This window comes from Chrysochloris asiatica, unplaced genomic scaffold (genome assembly GCF_000296735.1).
Source record: "Chrysochloris asiatica unplaced genomic scaffold, ChrAsi1.0 scaffold00014, whole genome shotgun sequence".
NCBI classification, from domain to species: Eukaryota; Metazoa; Chordata; class Mammalia; order Afrosoricida; family Chrysochloridae; genus Chrysochloris; species Chrysochloris asiatica.
The window spans coordinates 2,807,937-2,833,489 of NW_006408532.1; the positions used below are offsets into that span (position 1 = coordinate 2,807,937).

Consider the following 25,553-nt stretch of genomic DNA (forward strand, 5'->3'; position numbering starts at 1 on the left):
ATTGAAGTTTTCTTTACAATGTTCTCTTTACATTGAGGTTCAATCTATGCTAAAAGGTTGTGGTCTTTGATCTTCATCAGTTGGTATTTCAAGTCCTCTTCACTTTCAGCAAGCAAAGTTGTATCACCTGTATATCGTAGGCTGTGAGTTTTCCTCTAATCCTGATGCCACATTCTTCTTCATATAGTCCAGCTTCTCTGATTATGTGTTCAGCATACAGATTGAGTAAGTATGGTGGAAGAATATAACACTTGCGCACACCTTTCCTGATTTTAAACCACTCAGTGTTTACTTGCTTTGTTTGAATGACTGCCTCTTATTCTATCTACAAGTTCCACATGAGCACAAAAAGTGTTCCAGATGAATCATTCTCCACAATGTTGTCCAAAAATTGTCATGATCCACACAGTTGAAAGTCTTTTCATAATCAATACAGCACAGGTAAATATCTGGTAGTTTCTGCTTTCAGCTAAGATCCATCTGATACCAGCAACGATATCCACTTTTTAAAATTACCTTTAGCAATATTTTACTTGCATATGGCATTGTCCAATGATTTCCGCATTCTACTGAATCACCTCTTTTAAGAATGGACACAAATATTGATTACTTCCAATCAGCTGGTCAGGTAGCTCTCTTCTAAATTTCTTGGCATAGGTGAGTGAGTGCCTTAGTTTATTGTTTTGTATTCCATTAAATCCTAGGGCCTTGTTCTTTGTCAGTGCCTTCAATGCACCCTGTACATATTTTCTGTATCACTGACTATTGAAATGACATATGCTACCTATTGAAATGGTTGAACATCACCCATTTCTTTTTGGTACAGTGACTCTGTAAATACCTTCCATTTTCTTTCTTTTTTTTGTTACTTCAAGTGAAAACTCTTTATGTTAAGGTGGAAAAAACCAATTTTCTATTCTTGGCATAAGTTGAATTCTTTCCAGTAGATCCAAAACCTCCGGAACCCCTCTCAGTGTCATTCAACACTTGTACCTCCTCTACTTCTGGATAAAAGATCCGTTCGTAAATGAGCTGTGCAATTTGATCACCTTTTTTGACTTGAAAATTTTCTTCGCCGAAATTGAAAAGTACCACACTGTTTCCTTTATATCTTTATCTATGACAATGACTCTGCTATCAATGAAGTGCTTTGAAGTCAAGCCAGAACATGGAGCTACTCTTACATAAAAACCAGAAGGAAGGGCTATCTGAATGTCCATTTTCATGAGGGCTTTATCCATGGGTAGAAATGTGTAATCGTAGGCACTATACAGGTGTGGCACTGCAGGTTAATGCGCTAAACTGCAAAGTTGGTTTAAACTGCAAAGTCAGTGATTCAAGCTCACCAGTCGCTCGCCAGAAACCCTATATAGGGTCACTATGAGTCGGAACTGACTCAACAGCACTTAACAACAACAAATCCAGGTAACAGCCTGCCACAATTGAGGACCTTCAAGTTAGGGCAGTAGCATACTCTGATACTCTGATAGCCAGGCAAAGCAGAGCCACACATCACACTCCTAAGCAGGCTGGGCTTGCTTTCTGGGAGAGAGATGGAGAGCAGAGGCAGACAGAGAAGAGAGAACAACAAAGTGCAGGTTGAAGACAGCAGCAGGGTTTTTTTTATTTTTTTATTTTCTGCATCATTCAATATTTTACCCACAGAATCTTTCAATATTGCAAGTCAAGGCTTGAATTTTTTCTTCAGTTCTTTTAGCTTGAGAAATGCTGAGCATGTTTTTCCCTTTTGGTTTTCTAACTCCGAGTCTTTGTACATTTCATTATAAAACTTGATTTTTGTCTTTTTGAGTTGCCCTTTGAAATTTTCTGTTCAGCTCTTTTACGTCATCATTTCTCCCAATTCCTTTAGTATCTCTAGGCCGGAGAACAGTTTCAGAGTCTATTCTGACATTCATTTTGCTCTTTTCTTTGTTTCTTCTTAATGACTTTTTGCTATTTTCCTGTATGATCTTTCCTCTTTTGTTTCTACCTTTGTATTCCAATCATCAATACATCTTGATTGCTCTATATCCTATTTTGTTGAGTAGTATCTGGGATCTTAAAAGCTCATGAACAGCTGTCTAAAGTGCAGCCATTGGTCTCTCCATGTGTAGAAGAAATAAGAGTGAAGAGAACTGAAGAGGCTTGGAATCAATTAGTCCAACAGACTGACGGAATGAGTGAACATCAGTCTCCATGACTATGGGAACAGAACTAAATGGTGTCTAGCTATAACTACCAACTGCTCTGAAAGGAATCACATTAGAAGGTCCCAGATTGAGCATCAGAGTATGTGGAACAAAACTCAAAATTATTTACAGAAACAAAACAAAAAAAGCCAGGTTTACTAGTCAGAAAGAGACTGGAGAAATCTGTAACTATGGATGTCAACCACACTTCAGGTATGGAAAAGAACTCACTCTCGTGGGCCAACTTTCAGTCAAGCAGTAGATAAGATATATGGGGAGGAGTGGCGGCATCAACACTAGTACAGTACGATCACTATGAATAATGGAGTGGTCAAGCATTCAAAATCATAAGGGCAACATTTACCTAAGACAAAATTTAAAAGAGATGGGTAAGTAGGTAGAATGGAAATGGACTCACAAGAAGTGGGATAACTGTTGCTACATGGGGGGGATGGTAAGGAGGGAACTGAAGGAAATGAAACAAAATGTATGATTTGTTAAATGTGAAACTGATCATCCTGTCTGTAAACCTTCACTTAATGCACAATAAAGTTAAAAAAAAAAAAAATCTAAAACAAGCATACAAAAACACAAAAACAGTAAAAGAAAGTCTAGTAAAAGCAGACTTTATATAAGAATGATCAGATATAATAAGTATTCTCATTAATTTATTCAAAAAAGAAGTGTGAAAACCATAAAAAATGGCATGGAATATTTGAAAAATAGAATTTCTACAAATGAAAACCTCAATAGATGGATTTAATAGCAAATTAGCTACAGTAAAGAACTTGTAAACTAAAAGAGAGATCAGAAGAAATTATCCTAATGTGAATCAGAGAAACAAAAAGATGGAAAATATAGAAGAGGAATTAAGAGATGTAGAAGACATAGTGAAAATGTCTCATTTATGCTTAATCAGGATTCTAGATGGAGATGATTTTTAAAATATGCAGAAATGTCCAAAAGACCTGGAGTTAGAAAACGAAAAGCAAAGAACACTTAATTGTGCTCATGAGGAACCTGTACATAGACCAAGCGGTAGCTGTTCAAAGAGAACAAGGAACACTGAATGATTTATAATCAGGTGTGTACCATACTTATCCAACCTGTATGCTGAGGAAATAATTCGAGAAGCTGGATTATATGAACAACAACATGGCATCAGGATTGGGGGAAACTCATTAAAAACCTGTAATAGGCAGATGATACAACACTGCTTGCTGAAAGCGAAGAGGACTTAAAATACTTACTGAGGAAGATCAAAGACCACAACATGTGGTATTGGTTGTATCTCAATGTAAAGAAAATAAAAATACTCACCATTGGACCAATAAGCAACATCCATATAAATGAAGAAAAAAGACTGAAATTGTCAAAGACTTAATTTTGTTCAGATCAACCATCAGCACTCATGAAAACAGCAGTCAAGAAATTAAACGATGTATTGCATTAGGAAAACCTGCTTTACAAGAAAGACCTCTTTAAAAAGTTTAAGAGCAAAGATGTCAGTTTGGTGACTAAAGTGTGCCTGGTCCAAGGCATGGTATTTTTAATAGCCTCATATGATTGTGAAAGTTGGACAATGAATAAGGAAGACGGTAGAAGAACTGATGAATTTGAGTTATGATGTTGGAGAAGAATTTTAATACCCTTGGACTTCCAGAAGAACAAACAAATCAGTGTTGGAAAAGTACAGCCAAAATGTTCTTTAGAAGCCAAGATGACCAAACTTCCTCTCTCATACTTCAGACATATTATCAGGAGGGACCAGTCCCTGGAGAAGGATAGCATGCTTAGAAAAGTAAAGAGTCAGCGAAAAAGAGGGAGACCCCAAATAAGATGGCATGGTGGCAGTAGCGACAGGCTCAAGATGTGGAGAGAGCATGGGCTTTGAAATGAAAAAAGCCTGTGCTGATATTAACTACCTCCATAGTCCTTTTCCTCATCAATAAATAAAGATAATACCACCTACCTTCACTTATTCATTCATTTTAAAAGTGAGGCATCGGGGACAAAGATATATGTACATATAGATGCAAATATATGTGCACACACATATGCATAGACTTCTGGGAAAACAAAGCATAATGCTGACAGTCAGACCTTTACATTCTAGGTAGTAGAATGGCTGAGTCTTCTCTGGTGAATATGACCAAGCTAAAATGATGTAAGCTAGAATATTTATGAAAATACTATAATGAAATAGTCTTACCAGATACAGAGGGCTACAAAGATTCTGCTTGCATTATTCTGTAAACTCTCTATTAGTTTGAATTCTAATTCCCAACCTTCAAGTGCTTTACTAATAATGCTGGCATTCTTTATAGAATCACTGAAACAAACCATTTCAACAACAAAATATAACACAAAAAAATTTTAAGTTAGAGCCCTGTCGTTTATTTCAGCATTCAGGATCATCAACATATACACAAAAAATAAGTACATCTAAAATTGTATGTTAATAGTCAAAGACTATAACTATATAATATGGGATAGAAACTTCACTTAACTAAATAGATTCAGTATGTAGAGAAGGGAAGAGTTTGAAAAATACAAAAACAAAATTCACCCATGTGGTCCTATCTCTAGAAAAGAAAATTATTCTGGGTTATATAACAAAAATAAGCCTCCCACCAGAGATCTTGGAAATCTTGATATTTTTTTTCTGCAGGAGGATTTATTACTTTCCACTGAGTGTCCATTCATGCGTTTTCTTCTTGTTTCTATTCATAGCACCAGATCCTGACTAGCATGCACAACCTCAAAAGAAAAGAAAGACTAAATACAAACTGTATAAATTAAATAAAACAAAGCAAAACAAAAAGGCACACGTTAAGAGTGGGTACCCTCGTATTGGTGCCATACTGTCTAACTTGTACAAAGTACTGTTCATGGAACTTACCTTATAAGCAACACTGTTAGACGAATCCACAATGATAAACAGGGGCTTCCTTGTGAAAGGATAGAGATCTCCAGGATGAAGGCTAGGAAAACAAGAACAACACAATGAACAACTGCTTAACTATATAGCCAAGTCTCTAAAGCGCTGTAGAGGAGCTCTGGTAGTGTAGTGGTTACGAATCGGGCTGCGAACCACAAGGTCCGCAGTTCGAAACTACCAGCTGCTCCACGGGAGAAAGATGAGGCGATCTGCTCCCGTAAAGATTTACAGCCTCGGAAACCCTGTTCAGGGTCGCTATGGGTCGAAACCGACTCAACGGCACTTAACAACAACAACAACAACTAAAGCGCTGTGGCTTTAGAAGATAAGCACTGGACTGAGAACCACAAGGTCAGTGGTTTGAACCCACCAGCTATTCTGTGGGGGTAAAATGAAGTTTTCTGGTCCTGCAAAGATTTACAGTCTCAGAAGCTGTATATAGGGATCATTATGAGTCAGAAATGACTCATCAGCATTCATCAACAAAAAGTCTCAAAAATATTATTTCTCTGGATAGTCTGCTCACAAGTCCTGTTTTATCACAGTACTGAGAAAAAGATTATTCACTAAGAAAGAATAAAAACATTTGTGATTTATTAGAATAGACAAATGAGCAGTTTTAGCTGCAACAAAAGATCAAAGACACTGATAATAACATGTATCATGTCCTGAAATATAATTTACTGAAATTATATATATATATAGTTTCCTCTAGTAAGAATGCAATACATCTACAATGATTAAAGAATGCTTGACACATAATAGATAATAATTATCAGTCAAAAATTCAAATTTCCTATGCTAGAGCTTAAAATATTGCTGAAATTCAAATACTTAAAATAAACATTACTAATATTTGGAAAAAAACTATTTTGCTGATTGATTGGAAGGGATCTGTATTTGTGCACATTCCAAAGAGAGGTGACTCAATGGAATGCGGAAATCATTGGACAATCTCTTTGATTGCAAGTAAAGTTTTACTAAAGGTAATATAAAAACAGCTGCAAGCATACATTGACAAAGAACTTCCAGAGGTTCAAGCCAGATTCACAAGAGGCCGTAGAACGAGGGATATCGTTGCTGATGTCCAATGGATCTTGGTTGAAAGCAGAGAATATCAGAAAAATGTTTACCTGTGCTTCATTGACTATGCAAAGGCTTTCAATTGTGTGGATCACAACAAGCTATGGATAACATTGTGAAGTATGAGTATTCCAGAACACTTAATTGTGCTCATGAGGAAACTGTGCCTGGACTAAGAAGAGGCAGTTGTTTGAACAGAACATGGGAACACTGAATGGTTTAAAATTAAGAAAGGTGTGTGACAAAGTTGTATTCTTTCACCATATTTATTCAATCTGTATGTTGAGCAAATAATCCAAGAAGCTGGGTTCTATGAAGAAAAACGAGGCGTCAGGATTGGAGGAAGACTCATTAACAACCTGCAATATGCAGAGGATACAACCTTGCTTGCTGAAAGTGCTGAGGACTTAAAACATTTACTGAGGAAGATCAAAGAACACAGCCTTCGGTATGGATTACATCTCAATGTAAAGAAAACAAAAATCCTCACCACTGGACCATTCTTATCAATGGAGAAAAGATTGAAGTTGTCAAGGACTTCATTCTTTTTGGATCAACAATCAACACTCACAGAAGCAGCAGTCAAGAAATCAGACGACTTATTGCATTAGGCAAATTTGCTGCACAAGACCTTTTTAAAGTGTTGAAGAGCAAAGATGTCAACTTGAGGACTAAGGTGCACCTGACGTAAGTCATGGTATTTTCAATAACCTCATATGCATGCGAAAGCTGGACAGTGAATAAGGAAGACCGTAGAAGAATTGATGCTTTTGAGTTATGGTGTTGGAGGAGAATATTGAAAAAACCATGGGTTGCCAAAAGAACCAATAGATCCATTTTGGAAGAAGTGCAGCCATAGTGCTCCTTGGAGGCCAAGATGGCCAAACTTCATCTCTCATACTTTGGATATATTGTCAGAAGGGACCAGTCACTGGAGAAGGATATCATGTTTGGTTAGGTGGAGGGTCAGAGAAACAGAGGAAGACCCCCAACAAGATGGATTGGCCAAGTGGCAGCATCAATGGACTCAAGCGTGGCAACAGTAGTGAGGTTGGCCCAGGATTGGGCAGTGTTTCATTCTGCTGTGCATAAGGTCGCTATGAGTTGGTACTGACTCGATGGCACCTAACAACAATAACAACAGTAGTCTGAAGGATACCTTGTGGTGCAGTGGTTAAGCACTCAGCTACTAACCAAAAGGAAGATGATATGAACACACCAATCGCTCCTTGGGATAAAGATATGGCAGTCTGCTTCTGTTAAAAGTATAGCTTTGGAATCCCTAACAGGGCAGTTATACTTTTTCCTATGGGGTGGCAATGGGTTGGGAAAAGTTCCACAGCAGTGAGTAATAGCAGACTGTATCAACATTTGTAGTACTAGAAAGAAGTCCCCATTTCATTTAATATTTTAAAAGCAAGAGCTATGATTTTTTTAGAATAGGAGAGACACCAGAATACATACCAGTGCATTTCCTTGTGGGCTTGATTACGCTTGTGGATGGCATCTCCATTTATAATATCGCGATTACTATTAGTAAGTACACCTCCAAAATCATAAGGACCTATAAAAATAAAAGGAATAATCCTAGACTTTAATTAGAGAGGATGTTTAAATGCAAAAGTATTATGTAACTCTCTTATCATTAAAACATTCAAGCTAGAAAACATTTCATTATTTTAATATGATATTTTAAATGATAGTATTTAAATGATTTCAGCATGTTGCCTGCTCCAACATTTAAAAGAAATCATTTAATTACTCAAAACAAAACAAGAATCTACTGCATCCCATTATTCTGGGTAAAATAAAGGGATGGAGAATCTAAGATATTCAAAATAATCTTTACCTTTCAAAGAAATGAAAATCTCAGGTTTATCAGAGCTATGTAAATAACATCGCAGAACGAAATCTTACTGTATTATCTCTTACAAGTTTTTTTAGAAATTGTTGTAAAGAATATACACAAATTCAACAGTTTCTACATGTATCATTTAACAACAATGATTACATTTTTCAAGTTGTACAAGCATTATCATCCTCCTTCTATTCTGTAATCATTCAAGATGTTGTCCATTGGACTCCATACAGATAGTTTTTAAAAAAGCCTAACACTCAAGGCAGACATTTTTCACTAGTTAAGCTAACCTAGAGGTTGGTTTGAAAAAGACTTCAGAAGATGTTTTCAGTTTAAAGACTATCTCAGGGCAATAACTTTAGGGGTTTGTCCAAACTTGACTCCAGAAAATATGGAGTCTATTTACTCAGTTACCTTTTAAAGACAATACTATGTTAAACGATCCACTAATTCTAATATTTAAGGAAATACTTGAAAGAATGTAAAAAATTCTCATTGACAAAAACTTAAGTTTTAACAAAACTATTGCCAAATATCAGTGTGTGTGGATCTGTTATTATTACTATTTTATCAATCTCTGCAGTTTTGGTTTTGAAGCCAGCTTTCCCCACTGGTCAGAACAGTTAGTTAAACACTTGTCTAAATGGAACAGCAACTGTGGGATGTCCAAAAAAAAATCTTTTTCAAGGGATCATTCAGTCAGTATCTACTGTGCTTTGAAAAAAAAGTAAAATAAGAGTATCAGGGGGTTTCAAAAGTTTGTGGAAAATGGGATCAAAAGATAATGGAATTTTACCAAAAAAATATCTGAAGCCCTTTCATAAGTTAAGCTAGAGCACAGGAAACCTGATTTCAACAGTGTTTTAAGATGTGGAAATAATTATTTCTAAGTAAAACTATTAACATTACTACCAAAAAAAACCCCAAACAAGTAGTTTAAGATTTAGCATCATGCAGTGTTGTATTATATTTCCCTTACACCTCCCCTCCAAAAAAATCACTGCCAATGAAAAAACTACAGTGGTTTTTGTTTTGTTTTCATTTTAACATTTCAAGAGGTCATGCAAGGAAGATGACAGGGACATGCACTGTATAAAGGAATGCAAATTTCAACAAACAGATGAGGAGGAAAATGTTAAGAATGTTAAGAATTATTGTTTCCCAGAAGATTTAATTGCCTTATTTACATACAAGTTACTCATATACTGAGTAACTGAACTTATATATTCTGGACTGCTTTAAGGTTTTATTCTGAAACCGCATCCCAATATTCCACATGTTCAATACATAAAAACAAAATAAAGAAAAGATAAACCCAACAAAATCATGACAAAGACTTGAACTTTCATGATTATAAAAAATACATGATTTCTACAAAGACTTTCAGCCACATGATAACCACTGAGTAAATTCCTTAATGCACTAAAGGCTCAGGAAAAAATCAGGGATATTAAGTAGATACTTAGGTTTGGTTTTCCACCATCCTTTACAACTTCAAAACATAAAACTCCTTATTCTAAATATGCTTTTGGATAATTTGAAACTGAGGCATGCATTTAACATACGAATTTTCTAATGGTTTATAGGCTTCAACAAACACTATTTTAACACTTCAACAAATAGATCAGGTTTCAATAATAGAAGCCTTTTAAGAAAGCTTGAGATGCTCTGTGGGCTATGGGCCATCTTCTTGTAGAAAACAAAGAAAATTCAAGCCCTGCTCACAACAGGAAGCATTCCTTTATTGTACCTTCACTATCGGAACGACCTGTGGGGAAAACACCAGTGGCTGACAGGTAAATCAGAAGCACGCTATTGGCAGGCAGCTCCTGAAATGAAAGAAAATCACATACAAAAAACAACAAACAGTAAAAACAACGCAGTTTTATTTCAATTTCATGACATTTAAAGTTGAAGGGAAAAAATACAAACAAACCACAACCTAATTTAACATTCTGCTGTCTTTTCTAAGAGAAGAGTTGTTATATCTATAATCTAAAACAATTACCAAAAGATGTGAAAAACATTCTCAGATTCAAAAGTTCTACCATTCAGAGAATGTTCTCTGAAAACATGAAATGGAAAAGTAAATATACCAACTATAGACAATACAGTAAATATCCCATATTTACTATAGTAAATATCCCAACTAAAAGACAAACTCTTCTTCATGACTTTTTCTATATAATCTTTGGGGAGAATTCTTCCATTTTTCAAGGTTCTTTCAAATGGCGAAAATGTTAACGCAGGCTTTTTAATATGTGACATACCTGTGCATGTGTGTTCCTGTTCTTTGAGTTCTGCAGTGACTATCTTAATTATTAAAGATTAAATTGTGCTCCCCCTCAAAAATTATAAGTGCTGTAATTTCTAACCTCTATGCTTGTGGTTATAAACCCATTTTTAAGTATGGGTAGTTTTTATTAAGTTAATGAAGCACAATCAGTGTAGGGTGCGTTTTGAGATATGTTGTTGTTGTTGTGAAATGCCGTTGAGTTGGTTCTGACCCATAGCGACACTTCTTGAGATATAGGAGACTAAACAAGTAAGCAGAGGAGAGATGGGGTAAGAAAGATGCCAAGACACAAGGAGATCTCCAAGCAACCACTAATGGGTGGTCGCAAAAGCTAATTATATATTCCTGAGTGCTTTTGTATACATTAACGAAAAAGAAAAAGAAAAGGAATAGAGGCAAATACTGTTAACCAGTGGTGCATAGAGTAGTAGATTGTAATCATTGCAATGAAACAAAATATGATTGGTTGAATGCAAAACCGATTTTCTACAATGTAAACTATCAGTTAATTCATAATAAAAGCTTAAAAAAACAAAAAAAAAGCTAATGGGACAAGGACAATCCTCTAGAGCCAAAAGAGAAAGAAAATTTCCCTGACAACTGACCCTGAATTTGGACTTCTAGCCTCCTAAAATGAGAAAATAAATTTCCTTATTACAATTATCCACTTGTGGTATTTCTATTATAGCAGCATTAGAAAACTAAGGCATTAATCAAAATTCCCTTTAGCTAATAAGAATATTCACATATTATGCAATTTCCATTTCAAAACTAGCTATGATTAGGGTAGCTATTCTATAAGCAGATTTTCATTATAGTATTCTACTTTTGAATTTTAATATTCTACCTTTGAATACTCAAGCATTCAAAGAGAAGAATAACATTCAAAGTTCAATTAGAGGACACTTTCACTGTATAGTTTAAAATTTTGTATTACACATACCTTAAAAGATGCCGCTAAGAATGTGTAGAGTTGGCTGAAGGTTGGTTTATAAAGCAGGTATTTATGGGGATTTTCTCGTCTGGTGGGTTTGTCGGCTGATTCCTACATTTATTGACAAAATAACATACAAGTTGTATTTCACAGATGTCTTATCAATGTCTATTTTCACTTGTTCTTTATTAAATATGTTTCCCTTTACTCACTATTTGTTTTATGTGTATGTATTTCTAATCATAAGAGAACTTTATTCACAGTACTAGTTTAATAATGGAATGCATTCCATAGGAGCAGAAACAACAAGACTGCTACCACAACTACAAATGTAGGGAGATGTTACCTGCATTCCCGGTTTATTCATTTGGGAAGCCAAATTCATTGGCTCCCTTTCCAGAGCTTGTAACATCCGGAACATGTCAACAGTTAGTTCACTGAACTTAACCTGCAAACACACAAAACTGGCCATTAATCCAGCCCATAGACCTTGAAAATTTTCAGCATATTATTACTCTTGTCATCCAGGTGTACTTAATGACACTGGGTATTTTATACACTAATTTTTCATTATGAAAAATTTAAATAACAGTTTAGCTTAAAGAATTTTATGAAAACCATGTTTCTACCATCTAGATTCTATAATACTTTTTTACATTTTCAGCTCTTCTTCAATTCAACTTTCTATCAATCCTTCATTTTCAGGTATTCACAATAAAGTAGTTATGTAAACAAACATAAGGAAAAAATGTGTTAACATTGAATAAAATAACCAGGCCACTGAAAATCTAGCTGTGACTGACTCATACTTCACAATCTCATCAATACATTTTGCCATACTGTGGTAGCTTCAGTGTTGTAATTCTGGAAACTATGCAATGGGTATTTTTACTACTAGCAGGGTCACCCATGGTAGACAAGTTTAGGATGACCTTCCAGACTAAGACAAACTAGGAAGGAGAAGTGCAATACTTCCAAATATCTAGTTACTGAAAACCTCATGAATAGCAGTGGAACACTGTCAGCAACAAAATATTGAAACATGATGAAGTACATCAGAATATTTTCAGAAATAATGCAGGAAAATAAGTCCTTCAGGTTAGAAGACACTCAAAATATGACTATGGAAGAGCTGCCTCCTCAAAGTAGAAAATGCAAAAGGAGTAAATGCAAAAGGGGTAAAACTTTTAGGACCCTCATTTGCTAATGGGGCACAACTCAAAATGAAAAGAAACAGCTGCAAACATTCAATAAAAATGGCACATGGAATGTACTTAGTATGAATTTAAGAAAACAGGAAGTTGTCAAAAATTAAATGGAAGACATAAAGATCAATATCCTAGGCATTAGGGAGCTGAAAGGATTGGTATTGTCCATTTTGAATCAGACAACCACATGGTTTACTATGCCAGGAATGACAAACTGAAGAAGAATGGCATCACATTCATCATCAAAAAGAACATTTCAAGATCCATCTTAAAGTACAATACTGTCTATGATAGGATAATATTCATACACCAACAAGGAAGACCAGTTAATACAATATTATTCAAATTTATGCAACAAAGCCAGTGATAATGAAATTGAAGAATTCTACCAACTTTGTCAGTCTGAAATTGATCTAATATATAATCAAGATGTATTGATAATTACCAGCAATTGGTATGCAAAGGTTGGAAACAAAGAGGAGGAAGAGTCAGCAGTTGGAAAATATGGCTTTGGTGATAAGAAAGATGCTGGCGATTGCAACGAAAGCTTTTCGCAAGAACAATGACTTGTTCATTGCAAATACATTTTTTAAACAACATAAAAGACAACCATACACATGGACCTCACCATATGGAATACACAGAAATCAAATAGACTGTGGAAAAAGATGGTGGAAAAGCTCCACAACATCAATCATTGCAAGGCTGGGGCAGATTGTGGAACAGACCACCAACTACTCATATGCAAGTTCAGGCTGAAGTTGAAGAAAACTAAAGTCCATGAGAGCCAAACTATGACCTTGAAAATCTCCCACCTGAACTTAGAGACCATCTCAAGAACAGATTTGATACATTTGCCACTAAAGAATGAAGACCACAAGAGTTGTGGGATGGCATCAAAAACACATACAAGAAGAAAGCAAAAGGTCATTAAGAAGACAAAAAAAAAGGACCAAAATGGGTGCCAGAAGAGACTCAAACTTGCTCTCCAGCTTAGATATGCTACAGAATAGAGATGCTAAAGCAATGGAAGAAATTAGAAGGTAAAAGAACTGAAGAGAAAATTTCAAAGGTCAGCTCAAGAAGACAAAGTCAAATATTATAATGAAATCTGCAAAAATCTGGACTAAGAAAACCAAAAGCTCAGCATTTCTCCAAGCTGATAGGACTGAAGAAAAAATTACAAGATTTGACTTGAAATATTGAAGGATTTTATGGGCAAAATATTGAATGATGCAGAAAGCATCAAAAGAAAGGAAGGTATACACAGAGTCACCATACCAAAAAGAAATGATCAATGTCCAACCATTTCAAGAGGTAGCATATGATCAAGAGCCAATGGTACTGAAGGAAGAAGTCCAAGGTACACTGAAGGGACTGACAAAAAACAAGGCTCTGGGAACTGATGGGATACAAAGTGAAATCTTTCAACGAACTGATGCAGCACTAAAGGCACTCATTCATCTATGCCAAGAAATTTGGAAGACAACCACCTGGCCAACTAACTGGAAGAGATCTGTATTTGTGCCCATTCCAAAAAGAGGTGACCCAATGGAATGTGGAAATCATCGGACAATATCATTAATATTGTATCCAAGTAAATTTTGCTAAAGATAATTCAAAAACGGCTGCAACAGTACAATGCCAGAGGTTCCAGCTGGATTCAGATGACGATGTCAATGAACGATATAACTGCTGACTTCAGATGAATCATGGCTGAATGTGGACAATACCAGAAAGATGTTTACCTGTGCTTTAGTGACTACACAAAGGCTTTAGATTGTGTGGATCATGAAAAGCTATGGAAAGCATTGCGGAGAATGAGTACTCCCGAACAGTTAATTGCGCTCACGAGGAACCTATATGTACATAGACCAACAGGCAGTTGTTTGAACACAACAAGGGAACACCAAATGATTTTAAATTAGTAAGGATGTCCTTTAACGTCTCACTCTCAAGCCCTTTACTTCTCTTTCTCATACACTCTCCTGTACAGGTAAATCTAGTACATCCCAAAATAATCAGGTTTGGCAACTAAAATTATCATGTAACTACATACACAAAAAGCCAAAAACCTAGAAGTCAACTTTGACATCTACTCCTTTACTTTCATGTCAAACTAATACCAAATGCTGTTAGTTGGATAGACTGTATATCTCTTGAAACTAATCTCATTGCTCTATAAGCATAAGCCAAAAAGCATTGCTACTAGGGTTCCAGTTCATACATGCACAGGTTTATGCCAAACAAAACACACTTAAACATGTCTCTACAATAAAAGGATGTCTATTGACAGGTTCTTTCAGTAATACACTTGTTTTAAGTCTCATTAGGGTGCCTTCAAAAAAAGAATAGCGGCTTCCAGGAGGACTTGCTCATGTAAGAGAGTTAAACTCAAGGCAAAGAGATTATGTTGATAGTTTTGGGGGACTTCACATGGGCAATCTTGATTTTCTCAAAGCATATAGGATGATCACAGGGGGTTACTATGAAAAATGTTTGAGAAAATTGAAAGCTGCATTGATGAGAAAAAGGCTATGAAATACACACCACGGAGGTTTTTTCCATCATGCCAATTTGACCTCATCCACCCTACAACTCTGACCTTGGCCTTTCAGACTTCTTTTTGCTTTCCAAACTCAAAGAACATTTAAAAGGAACATGATATGAGATCCTTAAGGATACACACTATTCTCAAATGGTGTACATGAAAGACTGCAGAATTCTTTGGGGAACAGTTGTGAGAGATGGAAAAACTACCTTTAAAAATGTATAGATCTATATGGAGAATATGTCCAGAAACAATAGTTTTACATTTGGGTATTTTGTTTAATAAATGTTTTTATGATTTAGAGCAGTACTTTTTGCCTTACTCCTTGTATTACCATCACTATCACTTTAGTACAAAATATTATCTTCTGTTATTAAGATTATTGCAACAATTTCTGAAGTGCACTGCCACATCTACTCTGGCTACAATCTGTTCTTCACAACTACAACCAAAATGATCTTTCCAAAATCCAAATCCTATCATGTTCCTCCTGTGTATTAAGCTTGTTAATGGGCTTCCAGGCAAATTACTCAACATTGCCTACAGGGCAAAGATGATGTAACCCTACCTACTTCTCACCATTGTATGTTTCCCATTGCTTTCTCAGTTCCTGATACTTTATCTTTCTTTTAATCCTTCAGAACTACCATGACCCCTTTATCTTCCAGGCCATAACACATGCTTTTCCCTCAGCCTGGCACACGCTGCTCTCTACATGATTAATTTCTGTTTACATTTTAGTTCTTAACTAAATCCAAAGCTCTCAAAAAAATTTCAGTTGATTTCTATACTAGATTAAATCTCATAATTACAAACTGTGAGAATCATGGACTTCTCTTTTGACACATTTTCTGAAGTGGCAATTATATATTTATCCAGGTAATTATATGATTAATGTCTGTTTTCACAAGCAGACTGTAAGCTCCATCAGTAAAGGCACTGTGTCTTTTCTTTTTTCTCTTATTTGTTCCCAATATCTGGTATATAACTGGCACTTACTTTCTAAATGGAGCATTGGTGTGGTGCTATAGGATAAGCACAGGACCACAAAGTCAGTTTGAACTGCAAGGTTGTTGTTGTCAGGTGCCATCAAGTTAGAACCAACTCATGGTGACCCCACGCACAGCAGAACGAAACAATGTCCGATCCTGGACCAACCTCACTACCGCTGCCACACTTGACGCCATCAATGATGCCACCTGGTTGATCCATCTCGTTGGGGGTCTTCCTCTTTTTCTCTGACCCACCACCTTACCCAGCATGACATCCTTCTCCAGTGACTGTTCCCTCCTGACAATATGTCCAAAGTATGAGAAACTAAGCTTAGCCATCCTGGCCTCCAAGGAGCACTCTGGCTGCACTTCTTCCAAAACAGATCTATTGGTTCTTTTGGCAGTCCATGGCACTTTTAGTTTTCTCCTCCAACACCACAACTCAAAGGCATCAATTCTTACACGATCTTCCTTATTCACTGTCCAGCTTTCACATCCATATGAAGTTATTGAAAATACCATGGCTTGGGTCAGGCGCACCTCAGTCCTCAAGCTGACATCTCTGCTCTTCAACACTTTAAAAAGTTCCTGTGCAGCAGATTTGCCCAATGCAATACGTTGTCTGATCTCTTGACTACTGCTTCCATGAGTGTTGATAGTTGATCCAAGAAGAATGAAGTCCTTGACAACTTCAATCTTTTCTCCATTGATAAGAACTGCAAGGTAGGTGGTTCAAACTCACTAGCCACTGCTCAGAAACCGTATACAGAGTCGCTATGAATTGAAACTGACTCGATGGTACTTGACAACAATTGCTTTCTGAATGCATGAGTCACTTTGGTGAGGCGCTGTAGGATATGTGCTGGACCACAGTGTCAATTTGAATTGACAACCTTCAATTGTCCTACGGTAAAGACATCATGATGTTGTTGGGGAATAACTGGGTGGGAGAATTGGTTGGAATAACTACTCCAATTACTACTCAAATAAAACTAAAAGCACAAAAACATACACCCTTAGGGAAAAAGTACACTAAGAAAAAAAATCATCCTCAGGTTGACATGAAGGAAGAGTTGACAGGTGTCTACTAACAACAGTAGTTTTGGTTTTGATGCAGATGATTAGAAGCCATCAACTTTTCTGTTAATAATTCAATTACAGATCATTTGTTTCTTTAACCTCCTACTTGACTATGAAAAATAAGTCATCAATGTACAATAAATAAAAGAATTATGTACAACTTACATACATAGAAACAAAGAAAAGAGTAAGAAATGATTAAGAACTAAAAGGAAAATTTGTCAACCTAGAACATTATATCCAGTGAAAGATGAAGTAGAAACCATTTTTGGATGAACAAAAGCTAAGAGAAGTTCTCACCAGCATACCTGTGCTGTTGCTGCTGTTGTTGTTAGGTGCCATTGAGTCAGTACTGACGCATAGCAACCCTATCTATAACAGAATGAAACACTGCCTAGTCCTGTGTCAACCTCACAATTGTTGCCACGCTTGAGCCCATTGATGCTGCCACTTTGCCATTCTACCTCGTTGGGGGTCTTCCTCTTTTTCTCTGACCCTCCACCCTACCAAACATGATGTCCTTCTCTCCAGTGACTGATCCCTACTGACAATATGTCTGAAGTATAAGAGACAAAGTTTGGCCATCCTGGCCTCCAAGGAACATTCCGGCTGCACTTCTTCCAACACAGATCCGTTTGGTCATTTGACAGCCCACAGATATTTCAATACTCTCCTCCAATACCATAATTCAAATGCATCAATTCTTCTATGATCTTCCTTATTGACTGTTCAACTTTTATATGCATATGAAGTTATTTAAAACAACATGGCTTAGGTCAGGTGCACCTTAGTCCTCAAACTGATTATCTTTGCTCTTCATCACTTTAAAGCCTTCCTCCAATCCTGATGCCATGTTTTTCTTCATAAAACCCAGCTTTTTGCATTATTTGCTCAGCATACAGGTTCAATAAGTATGGTGAAAAAATACAACCCTGTCGCATACCTTTCCTAATTTTAAACCATTCAGTGTTCCCGTGCTCTGTTTGAACAACTACCTGTTGGTCCACGTACAAGTTCCTCATGGCAAAATTAAGTGTTCCAGAATACTCATAACTTCACAATATTGTCCATAGCTTGTCATGATCCACACAACCAAAAGCCTTTACATAATCAATAAAGCACAGGTAAACATCTTTCTGGTATTCTCTGCTTTCAGCCAAGATCTATCTGATGTCAGCAATGATATCCCTCATTCCATGTCCTCTTCTGAATCCAACTTGAACATCTGGAAGTTCTCTGTCAATGCATGGTTGCAGCTGTTTTTCTATTATCTTGAGTAAAACTTTACTCACATGGGATATCAAAGATATTGTCCGATGATTTCCCCATTCCATTGGGTCACCTCTCATTGGAATGGGCACAAATATAGATCTCTTCTGATCAGTTGGCCATGTATTTATCTTCCAAATTTCCTGGCATAGATGAATGAGTGCACCATTGCCACTTCACTTTCTTGACAGATTTCAATTTATATTCCATTAATTCCCAGTGCCTTGTTCTTTGCCAGTTCCTTTAATGTACCTTGGACCTCTTCCTTCAGTATCATTGGCTCTTGATCATATGTTACCTCTTGAAATGGTTGCACATTCTTTTGGTACAGTGACTCTATGTAAGAGGTTAATATTTCCTTGATACTTCTGGATGAAGGGAATACTAATAGATAAAAACCTAATTCAACATCAAGAGTATTGGAACTAGTAAGTAAATGACTATATATTAAATATCTCATTTTCTGATAGTAAAAATCTCTTTAAAAGATAGTTTGTTTTAATAAAATTGAGGGTATGCAATTTATTGGAGTCCCTGAGTTATGCAAAGGGTTAATATGATCAGCTGTTAACTGCAAGGTTTGAAGCCTGAGTCCACCCACAGGTACCTCATAAAGAAAGACTTGGTGGTCTACTTCTAAAAAATGCTATTGAAAACCCACTGGAGAACAGTTCTACTAGGACAAATCGGGTCACTATGAGTCAAAGTCTACTCAAAGGTAACTAATACTGGTATGCAATATACAGTTATCAGAGTCAAAGAAGAAATCATTAGAAGTTAAACAGTATATTTTGAACTGTACGCAAACTAAAACACAAAATATCAAAATCCGTGGAATGAAGTTCATTCAAGTAATGAATACAGTAAATTTTATAGCTTTAAATTCTGATGTGAAAAGAGAATAAAGCTCTAAAATCAATAATCTAAGACTCAAGAATATAGAAAAAAAATACTAATTCTAAAACATGAGGAAGGAAATGAAAAGAACAGAAATTAATGAAAGAGAAAACAAACAATAGAGAGAATCAGTATTTCATTCACTACAAGATATCAAGACCTGTTACAATGTTAGATTAATCAAGTCAGTGTGGTATTGGCACACTACATAAATGAAACAAACAAACAGAATCAGAGTTCAGAAATAGCTTTACATATATTTGGTCACAAGATTTATGATAAAAGTGAAATTTCAATACAGTGGGGAAAAAAAGGATCTTTTCAATAAATTGTGCTAATTATACTGGGACTCCACAAAGGACTCTTGACTTACACATCACATCCAAACGAACAAATGTGACAGTACAGTAATGATGGCTTTAGAAAACAAAAAAACAGGAATTTATCTTCATGACTATGGAACAAAGATTTCTCAAATTTGGAAACAAAAATGCAACTTACCACACAGAAGAAAAAAACAATAAATTGGACTACCTTAAAATTAAGAATGTCTGTTCATCAAAAGAAACCAGTCATAGAGTAGAAGATATTTGCAATACATAAATCTGACAAGAACATGTTTATGTAGAATACACTGGAAACTTCTACAACGCACTAAGAAAGATTGGAATTGCTTGGTTATACAAATGTAAATATTGCCTAATACTATTCTAAAGTGGATATACTAATTTACATTCCTACCAATATGAGATAGCTGATATTTGCACATGTTTGTTAGGGTTTGGTATAATCAGTTTCTTTCTCTGTTTTGCTTTGTTTTTAGCCATTTAGGTGAGTGACATCACAACTGGTTTTAGCTTTCATTTTCTGGGGGGGAATAAAAAAGGTGAGAAAAATCCTGAGCTTTACAAATAATATAACTCTACAAAGGTATGGCACTATAGGATAAGCAATGGACCATGAGGTCAGCTGAGGGTATGAACTACGAGGTCTGTGGTTCAAATTCACCAGTCACTCCTCGGAAAACATATTCAGAGTCGCTGTGAGCTGAAACCAATTCCACGGCACTTAATAACAACAAACCATACATACTTTTCAAAACTGCTTCAAATCTCACCACTTGAGAAAAATATTATAGTTCTAAAATGTTTTAATTTAGAAATTTAGAAAATGACTGTTATTAAATATAAAAATAGAGGAGAAAAATTAAACAATTATCATTAATAATGGTGGTGGTGGTTATGTGCGTGGAATTGGTTCTGATTCATAGCGACCTCATATATAGTTTCTGAGGCAATAAATCTTTATGGGAGCACAAAGCCTCATCTTTCTCCTGTGGAGCAGCCAGTAATGTTGAATTGCTGACCTTAAGGTTAGCAGCCCGACTTGTAACCACTACACTACCAGGGTTCCTTATCAAACATAGTAGATAATCACAAAAAAATCAAAAAAATTTCCAGCAAAGGTAAATAAATATACATGATAGAAAAAAGGTATTCACTGGTGATCCTGTGTTCTTCTTGTTGTTAACTGCCAATGAGTAGGTTTCGGCTCAAAACAATGTTATATAGGGTTTCTGAGGAGCAACTGATGGGTTTGAACTGCCAACCTTGAGGTTGGCAGTAAGATGCTTACCCTACAGTACCCCACTAGGACCCAAGTGATCATATAGTTTTCTAGTAAATTAAATCCTCATTATCATAGAACGATTTTTTATCATGAAAAAACATTTGAAATTCCCTTTGATAAATATACTTTAAAAACAATACTTCAAAGAATGAAGTACTGATACATGCTACAACATGAATGAACCCAAATAAGATTATGCTAAGTGAAAGCAGTCAGACAGAAAAGGTCACATACTGCATGACTCCAGTTATAAGTAATGCGTAAAGGCAATTTTACAGCTTTAAATTCTTATATTAAAAGAGAATACAGTTGTAAAGTCAGTTATCTAAGATTTTACCTATAGGGAATTCTATAGAGGCAGAAAATAGATATACAGTTGCCAACTGCTAAAAGTGAGAGAATAAAGAATAATTGCTTAATGGATATGAGATTTTTTAGGGGTGATAAAAATGTTCCACAATTAAACAGACGTGATAGTTGCACAACAATGAGAATGTACTTGAAGTTACTGAATTTCACACTTTAAAATGCTAAAAACAGTAAATTCTGTTAGGTGAATTTTTTTCTAAATAAAGAAAACTTATTTTTATTATTTAAAATCAATACACAAAAATTTGGAAAGTTTAGAAAGTTAAAAAGAAAAGAAATATCAACTATAAATTTGCTATTCAGGGATCATCTCCTCCTAGTCTTGCTCCTATGTATATATGTATACAGACGTCTTAACACATCTGAAATAATTCTGTCTACATAGCTCTATAACAGGTTTTTGTGTTTTACTTTACCATATCATCAGCATCTTCCTATGTTATGAAAGATTCCTTGTACACTATTGCAATGTCTATACTATATTTCACATATGACATAATATAATTTAATGATTTCCTCACAAATGGATGTTAAGCTATACGGTGGGGGTGGTTATGTACCGTGGAGACAGTTCCGACTCACAGCAACACTGTACAGGGTTTCTAAGGCTGTAAATCTTTATGGGAGCAGAAAGCCTTATCTTTCTCCAGAAGGTATTAAAAATTCTGTGATAATCAAAAGCAATATATTTTTCAATTTATGAATAATTCCTTCACAGATCTTTACCTGATTATTACAATTACCAATAATGAGTGCATCAGCCAGAGACAGCTGTCCCACAATCATGCCCTGTTCCAATAATGGGGCTCCTGTTTCAGCAAGGCGATTAGATGTAATAACAATGGTATTATCATCATTTAATACCATGACAGGGTCCGCCTAAAAAAACAAGCAATAAGTAGTTAATGGCACAAGACAAGATTCTCATATACTAAGTTATTCCTTCTTGACATACACACAAAATAATTAAGTATTCCACATAGTTCTTTACTTGTTCATAATTATAACAATCTTTGTGGTCAAAACTGACCTCAATAAAAGCTGCCACTTCTTGAAGCACCAAGTTCCATTCCACTTGATCTTCAGTATTAAAACGATGAGTATAATCTTCAATTTCATCTGATAATTCCTGATTTTTAAGTACCACAAAGCAAAAGGGTTATAAAAACACAACATTAAAATAGATATCTATATTGTATCATACTCTTGACAGAAAATGATATAGTTAAGAAGTTTGATTACTGTCTATATATAGTCCCAATTTTAAGGAGCTCTAGTAGTGTAGTGGTTACGAATTGGGCTGCAAACCGCAAGGTCAGCAGTTTGAAACTACCAGCTGTTCTGTGGGAGAAAGATGAGGTTTTCTGCTCCCATAACGATTTACAGCCTCGGAAACCCTGTACAGGGTTGCTATGAGTCGGAACTAACTCCACGGCACATATCAACAACAACATAGTCCCAATTTTAACAAAAATTAAAAAACTGAAACCACATGGATGGGCTTCAAAATCAGAAACAACAAATTGATGCACATCAAGTAGCATGTGTATAGCGATCTAGGGTCAGCAATCCAGGGTCAGTGCTAACCTAGCTCTTAGTAGTAGAAATGTGTAAAAATAGAAAATCCCAAAGTTTTAGGAAAGCATGGAAAGACTGAGCAAACATTTTCTAAAATGAATATTATCTAATTTAATTTCTTTGGTTTTATATCATGTTGGGGGTTTTTTTTGTTTCATTTTTTTTAAAACAATAGTATTAGTTACTGGGGGTTGGGGAAGAGAGAGGCAGGCTGTGTCGAACTACTTCGGATGGCAATGCCAAATTAATGCATGTTATGCTTGAATACCAAAATTTAAGAAATATGTCATCAAAACCACTTAGTATAAAATATTTTGTATGCACCAATTATAGGTATTAGTACATCCAGAATACTGTCAATTCTTAATATTTTGTATGCACCAATTATAGGTATTAGTACATCCAGAATACTGTCAATTCTTAATTATGTGAGTTAATGAAGCAGAGGTGATGCACACATTCCAATGTGGTGGAAAACCCAAGTCATTTTAAGTTACCATTGTAAGGTATTACTTAAGAGTGTTCCTGACCTAAGTTTTTACTTAAGGAACCCTAGTGACACTCTGGGTTCGGCAATGGGCTGCTAACCACAAGGTGAGTGGTTCAAACCCACCAGCTACTCTGAAGAACGATGATGCTATCTGCTCCAGTTAATATTTACAGTCTTGAAAACCTTATATAGGGTCACTATGAGTCAGAAAATCAATTCAACGGCAGTGGGCTAGTTTGGTAATCTTTTAATTATTTTCTCTTAAACTAAGTATTTTAACTTTTGCTTGCATTTTCTCACCATTTATTGGTGGGCTATAAAATATAAAACATGTTGAAGGTACAAAAAAGCAAGGATTTAAGATAACAATCTCAACTTAATATAAATGTACTTGAAATGTTTAGATGGAAAAACTGTATCATTATCCTGGTTGTTCAGTTTACTGCCATCGAGTCTGTTCCGACTCATAGCAACCCTGTATAAAGTTTCCAAGGAGTAGCGTGGGCTTGAACTTCCGACCTTCTGGTTCTCAGTCCAGCGCTGATTCTACAGGGTCACACTAGGAGTCCATCATCCTGGTTAGAAGGGATTATAATTTGAATGTTGTAATTATTTAAATATATTAAAATTATACATCTTGAATTTATTTTAAAGCAATAAAATTATCTATATATAAATAAGATTTAGGGTTTAACTATTTTAAAGTACAATTACTTACCTTTACCAGATCCTTCACAACATCCATTTTGTTGAGAAGAAGACAAACTACTATAAATCTTGCATAATATCGTAGCTTCTTCACTACCAACTCAGGCCTACAGAAAATAAATGGAAAATTACAAATTTGATTTTAAAAGTATACTTTGTTTAGTTTTCTAATTTTCCAAGGAATTCTTCTGATTCTTTTCTGAAGTTGTAAACATTTCCATATATAACTATACAGTTTCGTTGCCTTAGCTTTTTTTTGTGAATTGAAAGGTTTATAGAACAGATCATCAGTCCCAAAGTCAACAAATCATACTTCATGTCATTATAATGATTTCAATCCAAACAACGTACCATCAGTTAATAGCATTTTCCTCTATTCACTTTTATTTTTTTCCAACCCCACAAGGCCCCTATCCACCTATAACCATTCGTGAATGTTTTATTTAGCAAAAAAATCTTTTAAATTTCTACAACATTGGTCTCATGCAATATTTGTCCTCTTGGGATGACTAATTTAACTCAGCATAATGTCCTTTAGGTTCATCCATGTTGTGAGGTGTTTTGCAGATCTTTCACTATTCTTCAACATTGCGTGATATTCCATTGTGTGTATGCATTAAAGTTTGTTTAACAGTTCTTCTGTTGATGGGCATTCATGTTGTCTGTGTCTTTTTGCTATTATGAATAGTGCTGCAGTGAACATGGATGTGCATCTACCTAGTCATGTCACAGTTCTTATTTCTTGAGGAGGTGTGGCACTAGAGGATTACCACTGGACCACAAAGTTGGTTTGAACAGCAAAGTTTGTGGTTCAAAATTAGAAGCCGCTCTTTGGAAACCCTATAAAAGGTTAATGAGTTAGCATAGACTTGCTGACATTTAACAAGAACTAAAGGTACTGCCAGGTCATACGGTATTTCTTTTTGAGAAAGCGCCATACCGTTTCACACAGTGGTTGCACCATTTTAGGGTACCACCAGCAGAGCAGGAGGTAATCCCTCTACACCCTTGCCAGCATTTGTTGTTTTCTGGAACTCTGCTATTAATGTTGGAGTAAGATCACATCTCATTGTTGTTCTGATTTGCATCACTCTAACAGCTAATGATTACAAACATTTCTTCATGTTTGTTGACTATCTAAATATCTTCCTTGGTGTTGTGTCTTTTCATACCCTCTGTACATTTTTTACTTGGATTATTTGTCTTCTTGTTGAGGTGTTGAAGTGTTTTGTAAATTTTGGAGAGTATTCCCTTGTAATAGGTCTTTGCCAAACATTTTTTCCCAGTCTGTGGATTCTCTTTTTACTCTCCTGGTGGAATTCTTTGATGCACTTAAGTGTCTAATTTTTAAGGAGGTCCTAAATCAACTATTTTGCTTTCTGATTGTGTGTTTTCAATTATGTTTGATAGTGTATTTATGCCATGTATCAGACCCTCTATTTTTTCAGAGATAATCTGCACAGTTCTAGGTTTTACATTTA

At 35.6% G+C, this 25,553-nt stretch overlaps 1 protein-coding gene across 1 annotated transcript in view; it reads right to left on the reverse strand.

Moving 5' to 3' along the window:
• SCAI (suppressor of cancer cell invasion) overlaps positions 1 to 25,553 on the reverse strand; it is a 146,409-nt gene that overhangs the window by 16,421 nt on the left and 104,435 nt on the right. Inside the window, exons 7-14 of the mRNA XM_006834760.1 lie at positions 24,083 to 24,179; positions 22,327 to 22,425; positions 22,023 to 22,175; positions 11,648 to 11,749; positions 11,311 to 11,412; positions 9,822 to 9,900; positions 7,678 to 7,777; positions 5,092 to 5,173 (exon numbers count right to left, since the gene is read on the reverse strand). Of these exons, the coding sequence (XP_006834823.1) occupies positions 5,092 to 5,173; positions 7,678 to 7,777; positions 9,822 to 9,900; positions 11,311 to 11,412; positions 11,648 to 11,749; positions 22,023 to 22,175; positions 22,327 to 22,425; positions 24,083 to 24,179 (814 nt within the window). The remainder of the gene's footprint in view (positions 1 to 5,091; positions 5,174 to 7,677; positions 7,778 to 9,821; positions 9,901 to 11,310; positions 11,413 to 11,647; positions 11,750 to 22,022; positions 22,176 to 22,326; positions 22,426 to 24,082; positions 24,180 to 25,553) is intronic.